Raw genomic sequence first — 12,626 nt, 5'->3', positions numbered from 1 at the left:
CAGGGCCTTGCAGGTTATCCACTGTGGGAGGGAGGATATGGGGCTTCATCGTTGCAGCTCCCCACCCAGCGCCCCAGACCACAACAGCCCACTAGCACGCTGGAGTAGGGTCCTCTTCACCTAAAAGCAGCATTGCTGTGAGGTTTCCAAGGGTGCTTCCTGATCTTTGCTTCTTGGAAGACTGACTGTGTCCTCACGAATGTCTCGGAGCCCTGCAGAGGGTCAAATGGATGCTGGCAGTTGGCGCCTCCACAGGCTCCCTTTCAGGTTGCTGCCAACCCACATCCTTGGCGGCGGAGGGGGTGTTTCTGCGACAGTCGTGTGCTCGGGCCCTCTGACAGCTCTCTGAAAGCCCACGGTGATCTTCGTCTCTCATGGTGCATCTACCCGATGGGCTTCTGTTCCCAAGGCTTCTGCTGCTCTTATCCCTACATTCCCCTTTGCATTTGAAGCCTAGAGCAGCTTCACTAAGGGGCTGGTGCAGGAATATTCCCCAGGCCGGGGCTCCAGGGACAAAGCCAAGACCTCTGCCTGTGAGCGTACAACCAAGCGTGGCCACCAGCAGCAAGTCAGGGGCGAGCACGAGCTCCTGTTCACCATCTTGCCTCTGCCCTCAGGATGTGGGGCAACAGAATCGGCGATGAAGGAGCAAAGGCCTTCGCGGAGGCTCTGAGGAACCACCCCAGCCTGACCAACCTGAGGTACCTGCTGCTTTCTGAGACCCGCTGTCCCCGGGGTCCAACCTGGGCACTCCGTGTGCTTCCTGGTTTGCGAGGGGAGAAGCCAAGGGGAAGAGAGTGGTTGGCTTTCCTAATGTGTGGGGGGGATTTTTCTTTCGTAAACAGTTTTATGGACATGTAAGAAGCATAGCACATTACTGTTCAGCTCGGCCACTTGTCATATGTAACCACCACCCGGAACAAGACCCGGGACTTTGCCAGCCCCTCTGCGGTCTCCCCAGGCTCCTTGGCAGTGGGGGAGTGGGGAGGAATTCTCAAGTCCAGATAACACTGAAAGGGATGCCCCTTCCTCACTCACAGGACAGTGCTGAGACAGAAGGGAACCTTCCTCTCTGTAAAGACCTACTCCTCCCTAGCCTTCTTTTAGTCCTCTGGCCAAATCTCAGAGCCTCGGCTGTCTCCCCACTGCCCGGGTTCTTCCTAACACTGAAAAAGAAATCCAAGTTAGTGGGGGCAACAGCAGAGTTTCTTCTTCATGAGAACAGAGGACGCTTCTCCAGGTCTTATTGATGGGCACCTTGAAAACATCAGCCGCCTGAAGCAGAGCCCTCCCAGCCCCTGATCTGCTTGCGACCAGGTCTCGCTGATGTTCCATTTCCTGTCTGGCCTCTCCTTGAGCGGTCTTGTGCCTGTCCTCATGCTCGGAGCGTGCGCCCTGGAGCAACAAAACTGGAACTGCTGCTGGCCAGGCTGAGCACTTCTGCTTCCTGCCTCAAGTCAGCTTCCTTCTCCGGCAGGGGCCACCTCCAGGCAGCATCTTCTGGGTGTTTCGGTTGCTGAAGCCAAAGCCAAATGTAGACGTGTCTCTAATGATTGACCCCACATGTTTTCCTTCCTAGTCTTGCATTCAACGGCATCTCCACAGAAGGAGGAAAGAGCCTCGCACAGGCCCTGCAGTGCAACACCTCTCTGAGAATATTCTGGTAATAACCAGAGTCCTTTTGAAAGGTTGAGTCTCAGGGATTATTCCAAAGACCGGACAGCCTGGAATCTTAACTGAAAAACCACCTTTTTAATTGGAAAGGCTCTAGACCTTTCCTCAGTGTTGAGTTGATATTTTCCTCCTAGAAGAGAAAACAGCCATCCCTAGAAGCACAAACAGGTACAGAAGGGGGAGGTGGGCCCCAGGAGCATGGGCTTGACCTTAGCCTTCTTTGCCAACCCAGACCTCAGGATTGCTGGCCATTCTGTCAGGATTATCCTCAGAGCACCTTCACATAGGCCTTGCAGAGTCCAATTTTGGTGCACTTGGCTCAGACTTTTCTCCCTTCCTCCTCTTAAGTTGCCTTCCATGTAGCCCCATCACAGTCTGGCCCTTCGTGGTCCAGCTCACCAGTCACTGGAAGCCCACATTCCTCACTCCCTCTCTGTCCTCCAGGGGTACTAATTTAGTGTATGTTGCCTTCTGACCATGCTTTTTTTAGGGGGAGGGGTTGTTTTTCCTTTTGTTATTTACTCTAATTTATTTGAATTTTATTTACTTGCCTGTATCATAAATTCCTTACGGGTGAGGGAACTGTATTAGGGACTCAGGGCACCTGAGGTATCAGCTGAGTTTGTTAATATTGACAATGTCATCATTTTGAGAGTTCTCCTACTAGACCTGTTGGCCAGTAAATGCATTTTTAATTCTTTTCCTCTAAAAAAAATCTTTAAAAATACTTTGAAATATTTTTAAAAAACTGTAAGGAAGTCAAAAAGTAGGAAGTGAAAGTACTTCCTCCCTTGTGTTTTCCAGATCAACCTTTTTCTTCTAGCGTTTGAATGTATATTCTAGCCTTCTAGAATAATAGAAATAGCATCTTCTTACAAAATAGAATAGCATTTAGCAAGTGGCTTTTATTTATTTTTTTAAGATTTTATTTATTTATTTGACAGAGACAGACAGCGAGAGCAGGAACACAAGCAGGGGGAGTAGGAGAGGGAGAGGGAGAAGAGGCTTCCCGCTGAGCAGGAAGCCTGATGCGGGGCTCGATCCCAGGACCCTGGGATCATGACCTGAGCCGAAGGCAGACACTTAACCGACTGAGCCACCCAGGCACCCCAGCAAGTGGCTTTTTAAAAATATCTTAAGGGGCATCTGGGTGGCTCAGTTGGTTATGCGTCCAACTCGATTTCAGCTCAGGTTGTGATCTCAGCGTTGTGAGATCAAGTCCTGTGTCAGGCTCTGCACTTAGTGCAGAGCCTGCTCAAGATTCTCTCTCTCCAGGGCGCCTGGGTAGCTCAGTTGTTAAGCTCTCTGTCAAATAAATAAAATCTTAAAAAAAAAAGATTCTCTCTCTCCCTCTGCCTCTCCCCACTGTGCGTGTGCACTCTAAAATAAATAAATCTTAAAAAAAAAAATTTTAACCATGTATTGTCCACATTTTACATGTCCTTTTATGTCAGGGTATCTCATTCTCAACACAGTTGACATTTTGGTCCAAATCATTCTTGTGAGGGGCTGTCCTGTTCATTACAGGGTGTTTAGCAGAATCCTGGGCATCTACCCATTAGACACCAGCAGTACCCTCCAATTGTGATGATCAAAAATGTCTCCAGATGTGGACAAATGTCCCCTAGAGGGAAAAGCACCCAGTTGAGAACCCCTGCTCTATATGGATGGTAACAATGTTAGTACCGAACATTTCTCGAGTGCTGACTGTATGCCATGCACTCTGCCTTTTACCTTTTTTTTTTTTTTTTTTGGAGAGCGGGAGAGAGAGAGAGTGAGTAGGGTGGGGGGCAGAGGGAGAGAGAGAGAATCTTTAGCAGGCTCCACGCCCAGTGCAGAGTCCAACATGGGGCTCAGGCTCACGACCCTGAGATCATGACCTGAGCCAAAATCAAGAGTTGGACGCTTAGCCGACTGAGCCACCCAGGCGCCCCTATTCTCAGCCCCTCATATGTGTTCACTCACCCTCACAGCCACCCCATAATGTCTATACTGTGCCTGTTCACCTTTATTTCTCTGGTGAGAAAACTCAGGCCCAGAGAAGTTAAACCACCTGCCCCCTGGTTGTCCTGCTAGTGAGCGACACACACTGGGCACGTCTGGCTCCTGAGTTCTCTTAACTATCATGTTCTTCTGCCTCATTCTCTCTACCTCATTCCCTCCAAAGGCTGCACAACGTCCCATTGAACGGATGTTTGCAATTTAGTTTCCCAGCAGCCTCTGCTGACATTTACTGGTGTTCACACTTTACATTATGACTGATACTACTGCAGTCGATACCGCACGCACAGCTCCTTGTGTGCACACGTTTGCACACTCCAGGCTCAGTGTGCTAAGTACTGAAGTACTTTGTACAGAAAGTACAGAAGTACCACTGTGGGCTCAAAGTACAACATGTTTAACGTTCAGATAGACGCTGCCAGATTGCCTTTTGTGGAATGATTTTTTTTTTTTTAAAGATTTTATTTATTTATTTGACAGAGAGAGATACAGTGAAAGAGGGAACACGAGCAGGGGGAGTGGGAGAGGGAGAAGCAGGCTTCCCGCGGAGCAGGGAGCCCGATGCGGGGCTCGATCCCAGGACCTTGGGATCATGACCTGAGCTGAAGGCAGACACTTAACGACTGAGCCACCCAGGCGCCCGTGGAATGATTTTTTTAAGATTCTGTTTCATTCTTCTTATTTATTCTTTCATCCACTGGCACAACAGGGTCCAATCCTATTTACAGAGCTAAGAGTCCTCTATGCTTTATCCAGATTACTTCTGGTTTTAAGAACAGCTGAGAGACTTCCTGAACTTGGAGTCCCTGAACGTGGGTCCTTCACGACAGGCTTCAGACCAGAGCATTGAGCACATTTTAACATGTAGCTGACAGGCTTCTCTAAGTCTTCCTACGACTGACTTCGGTAACAGGCTGTCAGAGACGTTCAAGGGGCTTTAGGGGCTGGAAGAAGCCTGGGAAGAGGGCATTGGCCCCTATCTCCTCTGGGATCTGAGGCCCCAGCAAAGATGGGGAGGGAGCTTGGGCTCCACCAGAGAAGCAGAGCTGAGAAGTAGGAGCTTGGGTACAGGATTTGCACGAGAAATGAATCCCCCTTTATTGTCTGTGGGGCTCAGAGGCTGGGATTGGGACCTGGCTGTTTGCTCAGTTCAGCAAGTGATTAGCAGCCTAAGCTGGAGAGAGCTGGGCTGGGATCCCACTTCCGAGAACCCATTTAAGAATGTGTGCCAGGTACGGCTCTCCTGAGTAAACACTTCCTTTCTTTCCTAGGCTCACCAAAAATGAACTCAATGATGAAGTGGCAGAGAGCCTGGCAGAGATGTTGAGAGTCAACCAGACGTTGAAACATTTATGGTAACTCAGAGAACCTCAGAATTTCAGGCTGTGCTCCTTTTAAAACGTATTTTTTGAGATGAGGTGCCTGGCTGGCTCAGTTGGTAAAGCATGTGACTCTTGATCTTGGGCTTGTGAGTTAAGGCCCCATGTTGGGTGTAGAGATTACTTAAAAAAAATAAAATCTTAATAAAATGTACAGGTCAGTGGTCTTTAGTGTATTCACAAGGTTGTGCAACCAGCACCACGATCTAACTATAGATCGGTTTTACTTTCCTGCTGCCCCCAGCCGGAGTACACCCCCATGCATTAAGCAGCGCCTCCCCGTCTTTCTCCCCCAGTCCCTGATCGACTGTCTCTATGGATTTGCCTATTCTAGGCATTTCACAGAAATGGAATCCTACAACATGTGACTTTTTGTCTGCATTCTTTCACTGGCATGAGTTTTCAAGGCTCATTGACATTTTAGCACGTGTCAGAACCTCATGGCTCTGTGTGGCTGATATTCCTCTGTGTGAATCGTCCACAATCTGTCCATCTGTCAGTTGGTAGGCATCGGGGTTGTTTCTACTTTTTGACTGTTGTGAATAATGCTACCTTGAACATTCCTGTGCATGTTTGTGTATGGACATGTGTTTTCATTTCTCTTGGGTATACGCTTAGGAATAGAATTGCCGGGTCACATGGCCACTCCATATGTAACTTTTTGAGGAGCCATCAAAGTATTTTCTGAAGTGGCTGCTCACTTTACCTTCCCACCAGCAATGTGGGAAGGCTCCCAGTTCTCACATCCTCACCAGCGACACTCATCGTTGTCCACCTTTTTTGAATCTTGTCACTCTTGTGGGCGTGAAGTAGTATCTCATTGTGGTTTTGATCTGCATTTCCCTGCTGACTAACATTGGGCATTTTTTTTTTTTTAAGATTTTATTTACTTATTTGTCAGAGAGAGAGAGACAGATACAGAGAGAGCACAAGCAGGGGGAGTGGGAGAGGGAGAAGCAGTCTTCCCGCTCAGCAAGGAGCCCGATGCGGGACTCGATCCCAGGACCCTGGGATCATGACCTGAGCCGAAGGCAGACGCTTAACCAACTGAGCCACCCAGGCGCCCCTAACACTGGGCATCTTTTCATGAACCTGTTGGTCTTTGTGTATCTTCTTTGAAGAAATGTCTCTACATCCTTCCCCCAAATTTAATTTAAATGTTAATAAATTTATTTGCCTTTTTATTGCTGAGTTGTTAGAGTTCTTTATATATTCTGGGTACTAGACACTAGGTAGACAATTTGCAAATATTTCTTCTGTGGGGTTTTTCACTTTCTTGTTAGTGATCTTTGAAGCACAGAAGTGTTTAATTTTGATGGAAGTCCCATTTATTTTTTTCTTTGGTGGTTTGTGTTTTAGGTGTCTTACTAAGAAACTGTTGCCTAATCCAAGGTCACAAAGATTTACATCTAAGTTTCCCTTTAAGTGTTATAGTTTGGCTCTTACATTGAGGTATTGGATCCTAAATTTTAATTTCTGGAGTTGATTGTTGTGTGCAGTCTGAGGCGTAGGGCCCAAATTAATTCTTTGGCATGTGGCTATTCAGCTGTCCCAGCACCTCCTGTTGAAAAAACTATCTTTCCCTTTTAATTGGCCCTGACACTTTTGCCAAAAATCAATTGACCGTAAACATTCGGGTATATTTCTGGACTTTCTATTCTAGTTCATTGATCTGTTTATCCTTACGTCAGTATCACACTGTCCTGATTATTCTAATGAGGTAGTAAGTTTTGAAATCAGGAAGTGTGAGTCTTCCAACTTTGTCCTTCTTTCTCAAGGTTGTTTGGGCTCTTCTGGGTCCCTTGTATTTCCATATGAATTTCAGCTCACCTTGTCAGTTTCTGTGAAACAGCCAGTCTGTGCTTTTACATCTGTTTTGTTGTTGTTTTTCTGGCCTGTAGACTTTCTTTTCTCTCCTGCCCTTGGTGCCAGGCCAGCCCCTGCAGGGAGCTCTGAGCGAGACCGGGGCTAGAGAGCGAGTCTCGGCTGCTTCGTGCGTGCACAGACCACACTGCCCTCATGAAGGCGGCCCCGGGGGGCATGTGTGCCTGAGCCCGGCCACACTCTTTGGCTCTCTTACTACCCGGCCTCTTGCCAGCTCTTGGTTGGAAGCAGCTCCCCCAGCAAAGTGGAGGTGATGAGGAAGCAGCAGTTTAACCCGGTGCATGGTTCTGGCTCCACTTCCAGGTTCTATCGTTGCTCCTTTTGCTAAAATGTCCAAGTTACGTTGTGGTCGTCCTTACCCAGGGGGTCATCACCTCTGCCCCTGAGCCTAGGGGTCCCACTTTGGGAGATGTGTCTGGGAGACTGGGGCACGGTCCTGTGTGTTGGGGCAGCAATGGCGACAAGAGCTCCCTGCCCCTGGGCACCGGGGCAGAAACTGTGAGAACGACTTCCTTCGTACACATCCTCCCACTGAGACCTCACACACCCAGGGAGGGGGTGTTCTCTTGCCTCCATTTTACAGATCAGGCCACTGAGGCATAGACAGCGTGAGCTTATTTCTTCAAGGATCTGTGGCTGAGAAGTGGGGGCTGGGTGTGTGTGGAGGAGGGGAGCTTTGAACCACGACACTGTCCTGCCTCTTCATGGGGTTGGCCCCTTCTCACTTAGTTTCTATAATCTCATCAGTCACGATGGTGAAGTTCTCATCTTCCTGGTAGGGCTGCCTTGTTGGGTCAGTGCCCAGGATTTCTTAGGGTCAAGTTCAGTAGTAGCCTTATTCTACAAATAGCCAGGAGCGAGGAGTGGGTCTGTGACGAAGCACAGACACATCACTGCCTTGTGCGGTGTGTAGCTCTTGGTTGGGTTGGAAGCCCAGCTGCCCAGGAGAGCACTTGAGAAATTGTCCAGGCTCCCTGGCTATACCAGAAACCTTTGTTCCATTTGGATCACTGCTACCTGACCTAATGGGGTGCCTTCCTAGAGGTCCCGTTATTGATGCTTTCCCACTGGGACCCATGAGCGGCAGCAGGAGAATCTTTCTCTTCCCTCCCCTGCCAGAGGTTGGAGAGGACATGGTGCATTCTTAGAAGCCTTTGTTTCTTCAATGAAGTGAACAGCCAGTTAGCAGCTACTTAACTTGAAAAGCTGCCTTGCCTTCCCCAGCCAGCTGGAAGGCCACTAGACTGCCTGTCCTCTGGGTGTTTCTTAGAATTTGTTGTTCAGACTGGTGGGCTCCAAACATTTTTGGTTGGGCACCCCTGCAGCGAAAAATGCCAATGACACACATAAATGCATTCATGTATTAAATTATCTATGTATGAATGCACAGATATATTATGCTCACTCTAAAAATATACCAAAAAATTAAACATTTTAAAGGATGTCCTTTATTCTGGTAGATCTGCTCAAGACAGTCTTCACCAGATTAAAAGTCACGCGGACACCGTTCTTCCCCTGGCCCTGTCTCATTCCCACCATACCCTTACAACTCCCTAATGGAGAGGGCAGAGTTAATCCAGTATTAAGGATTTGCTACAAGATATGTTCTTCTTTCAGGCTTATCCAGAACCAGATCACAGCCAAGGGGATTGCCCAGCTGGCAGATGCCTTACAGAGGAACACTGGCATTATGGAGATTTGGTAAGACTCGTCCACCGCTGGTCATAATAGTAACAGTGCTTACTTACTCAGCACCGCCATCTGGGTGCCAGGCACAATGTGCAGGGGAGCTCTTTGCACTTATTCCTCATCTTTCCCATTATCTTGTGAAGTAGCTGGTATTATTTCCATTTCACAGATGTAGAACCTGAGGCCCAGAGCAGTGAAGTAAACCTGCCCAAGGTGCCACCTAAGAAGAGCAGCTGGAATCTGGCCCAGTCGGCCTGACCCTGCTCTCCTCCCCGGTCCCCTGTCCTCCTCTGCTTCCCTGAAGTTCCAGAGCAAACAGCTCCGGAAAGGCATTCCCACTGCAAGTGAAGCACTCAGGGACTCAGGAGGCTGAGAGACGAACGTGCTAGCTGGCGTTTGGGGCCCATTCTTCTCCTTTTCTGGGCTTCCTGGGCTTGAGGAACTACTTCCATGCTGATTTGAGCTGACCTGTGGTCTTCCTCAATTTCCTGTTTCTGTCTTGAGGAGTGGCTTCTGGGGCTAGTGGGAGCCAAATCGTTTGCTTTCTACAACACTGAGCCCTATTCCACCCCATTAGTGCCTCACAAGACACATACCCCTGCCCCTGTTTGGGTCTGGGCTTGTAGAATGTGCAGGGCCATATGGGGTTTGGGGGGCGTTCTCATTAGTAACAGTTGCAGCCATGGTTTGGGTGCTGGGGAAATGGCAGTTAGCCAGACAGAAAGGACTCTGATTGCATAAGAATACCGGCTTCTTGGGCGCCTGGGTGGCTCAGTTGGTTAAGCCACTGCCTTCGGCTCAGGTCATGATCCTGGAGTCCCCGGATCGAGTCCCGCATCGGGCTCCCTGCTCGGCAGGGAGTCTGCTTCTCCCTCTGACCCTCCCCCTTCTCATGCTCTCTCTCTCTCTCTCATTCTCTCTCTCAAATAAATAAATAAATAAAATCTTAAAAAAAAAAAAAAAGAATACCGGCTTCTTGGAGCTGAGAACTGGGGGCTGAACAGACTCCTGAGTGCTCTGGAGTTTGTCCTGCACCTCGGGCGGGAAACAGCCCTGCAAAGCCACCGTGTGGAGGACCCGGCAGGGGGCAAAGCCAGACCTCCCTTGAGGACACAGACGGGAGGAAGAGTTCACGCTCTCACTGTGGCTGCTCTATGAACTCAGATCCTCAGCTCAGGGGGTAGTTACTCATTAACTACTTTATTTCTTCATGACTGGGGGAGAACTTCCCAGCCAAAAAAAAGTAAACTGAGGTATAGCCCCTTGACCTCGGCTCCGAGAACAGTGCTTTTTAAACTTTCCTTTGGAACTTGTCAGCGGAGCAAAATGAGTTTGGTGGGTTGCAACCAGCATTATTTAAAAAATGAACTTGAGGGCGCCTGGGTGGCTCAGTTGGTTGGGCGACTGCCTTCGGCTCGGGTCATGATCCTGGAGTCCCGGGATCGAGTCCCGCATCGGGCTCCCTGCTCGGCAGGGAGTCTGCTTCTCCCTCTCCCGCTCTCCCGTCTTGTGCTCTCTCTCTCAAATAAATAAAATCTTTAAAAAAAAAAAAAATGAACTTGAGCAGAGTACCAGCAAGCACTGTGCGTAGTATGAAGTGTGATTTTTTTTTTTTTTTAAAGATTTTATTTATTTGACAGAGACAAAGCGAGAGAAGGAACGCAAGCAGGGTCAGAGGGACAGCGGGAAGCAGGGACTCGATTCTAGGACCCTGGGACCATGACCTGAGCCCAAGGCAGACGCTTAATGACTGAGCCACCTAGGCGCCCCTGAAGTGTGATTTTATTTTATTTTATTTTTTAAGATTTTTATTTATTTGCGAGAGAGACAATGAGAGACAGAGAGCATGAGAGGGAGGAGGGTCAGAGGGAGAAGCAGACTCCCTGCCGAGCAGGGAGCCTGATGTGGGACTCGATCCCGGGACTCCAGGATCATGACCCGAGCCGAAGGCAGTCGCCCAACCAACTGAGCCACCCAGGCGCCCTGAAGTGGGATTTTATAATTTTGTTTCAGATATGGGTATGTGCGTATGAATAGATTGGTTCACAATGTTAAATATAATTCTTATTCGGGTCATGGTTGGAAAAACGCTTGGAAAACACTGTTCTAGAGGAGAGAGCCCGCCTCTGGCAAGACTGATGGCGCTGTGGCCTGTGAGAGCTCGTGGGACTTGAGTTTGCGTTCATCCCGAGCCCCTCCTGCCTGTGGCCCCTTCCCCAGAAGCCCTTCATGTCCTGCCGCTTCTGTGGTCCAAGGACAGCGGGCGGAGGGGGAGGCCGATGTAGGCCAGGCTGCAGACGTTTGCAGGCAGCAGTTGGCCTCTGCTCTTCTGGTGAGGCTGGTGAGGACAGCTGTAAGGGTACACAGCTGCTTTATTAACTGTCAAGCCTGAAGAGGTGCGTCTGTCCTTACAAGGGACGGTTTGTGCAGGGCCAGGTGTCTTTAGCTTCCAGGTGTGCTACCCAGAGCTGGAGGGAGGCACTTTGTGTGTGTATGGGGGGCAGGGGGCGGATTCAGAGAGAAGGCGAGAGGGAGAGCTCAGGGGAGGGGCTGGCCTGGCGGCGGCTTCACTTCCGTCCCTAGCTTGCCCCACGTGGGTGACGCCATGGATCTGGGCTCTGCGAAGTCCAGTCCAGGGCTGGGGGGAGTGGGGGGTGAGGGAGCCACTCTGCCTGCAGCCACCGGCGGCACAGCGACTCGCTGTCTGGACTGACGTCTGGTTCTGCCTCGCCCCTGGCCCCGTAGAACTTGCAGCCCTAAGTCCCGCCGTGGGTTCTGCTGCAAAGACAGGAGGTCGGGTGCTCCGTGACTTGACACTGTCCGGCATTTATCACACACCTTTGTCCTGCGAGGCGGTCTACTGCAGACCGCGAGCTCTTTGAGGGTGGGGCCCGGGTCGTGGTGTTAAAGAAGCAAGATTCAGCTGAGTAAATTGGAAGGTCTAATTGGCTTTATTAAACAATTCAGGAGTTGGGCAGCATCCCACCTAGCAAGTACAGGGGAGCTCTGCCGAGCCGAACGAGAGAAAGGTTCTTAAAGCAGAGGCATAAACAAAGACGAATTTATTAGCAGAGAATGCATTGTTTAGGCAAGTTTGCCCTCCTAAGGGGAGCTGAAGGGGCCTCTCAGGAAATTGCCTAGTATCGACGAGGAGATTCTGTGTTGACTGATTAAAGGTTCCATTCATTCCTCTCAGCTACTGCTCTATAGTTCTGAGAGCCTCTGCTGATCTTCGGCATTCTCAGGTCATGATGTTTTGGCTTTCTCTCTGTGATACTCACAGGTTATGACTTCAGATTTATGTTCCTTTAAGTCAGTTGTCCTCTCTGTACCTTTTTGCTGGTCCAGTCTGAGGGGACCATGTGCTTGGTGGTTAAGTGGCTGCAAACATGCCTTTAAAATTTTTGAGAGAATATAATGCACCAGGGAGATTATTATGATTATGGTAATTCCCAGTGTTTGCAGGGTACTTTGAAGCTATGCTCTCCAATCCAATCAAAATCAAATAAATCAAAGACCCCATGGAAGGAGTCCTCTTTTTAAGGCAAGTGGCTTATTTTGTGATTTGATGTAATCGAGTTTCAAATTTCCCAGAACGGTGAATCCAGGTGTAGCAGGTGGGATTGGCTCCAGCAGGCACCTCCGTGCTCCGCTGAAAGACAATCAACGGCTGTTCTGTTATGGAGAACAACTTTGGCCAGAGAGTCCAGGGATCGTTGTTGGGCAGTTCTTGCTTTAGTGGCAATTTGGCAAACATTTCAAGAATTAAGGAGAAGTTCCTGATGAGAGCCTCATTATATCTATCCCTGGAAGTAGGGATCTGCCAAAAGGAGAGTCGTGAATCACGAAAGCCTCCTGGTAGTTCCCTTCGAACTCACGATGTAAATTCACAGGACTCGACCCATGATAAAAGTATGATTTTCTCCTAGCCTGAAATAAAGGTGGCTCTGAATTCCAGAAGTTGCCCCCTGAGCAGTGGCCTGGGAGGGAAAGATAAGG

The 12,626-nt window shown here is 49.3% G+C and overlaps 1 protein-coding gene across 4 annotated transcripts in view; it reads left to right on the top strand.

Annotated features, from left to right (window-relative positions):
* The window catches only part of NOD1 (nucleotide binding oligomerization domain containing 1), a 61,043-nt gene that overhangs the window by 34,734 nt on the left and 13,683 nt on the right, over window positions 1-12,626 (top strand). For 3 of the 4 annotated variants that reach the window (XM_021689691.1, XM_021689692.1, XM_021689695.2), the window contains 4 exons: window positions 618-701; window positions 1,580-1,663; window positions 4,947-5,030; window positions 8,556-8,639. In XM_021689691.1, coding sequence (XP_021545366.1) covers window positions 618-701; window positions 1,580-1,663; window positions 4,947-5,030; window positions 8,556-8,639 — 336 coding nt within the window. The remainder of the gene's footprint in view (window positions 1-617; window positions 702-1,579; window positions 1,664-4,946; window positions 5,031-8,555; window positions 8,640-12,626) is intronic. The other variant, XM_021689694.1, reaches the window with a different exon arrangement.

The sequence above is a fragment of the Neomonachus schauinslandi genome, chromosome 12 (genome assembly GCF_002201575.2).
Source record: "Neomonachus schauinslandi chromosome 12, ASM220157v2, whole genome shotgun sequence".
NCBI classification, from domain to species: Eukaryota; Metazoa; Chordata; class Mammalia; order Carnivora; family Phocidae; genus Neomonachus; species Neomonachus schauinslandi.
Note: the sequence above shows the minus strand (reverse complement) of the source record. Positions and strands in the feature narration are given on the sequence as shown.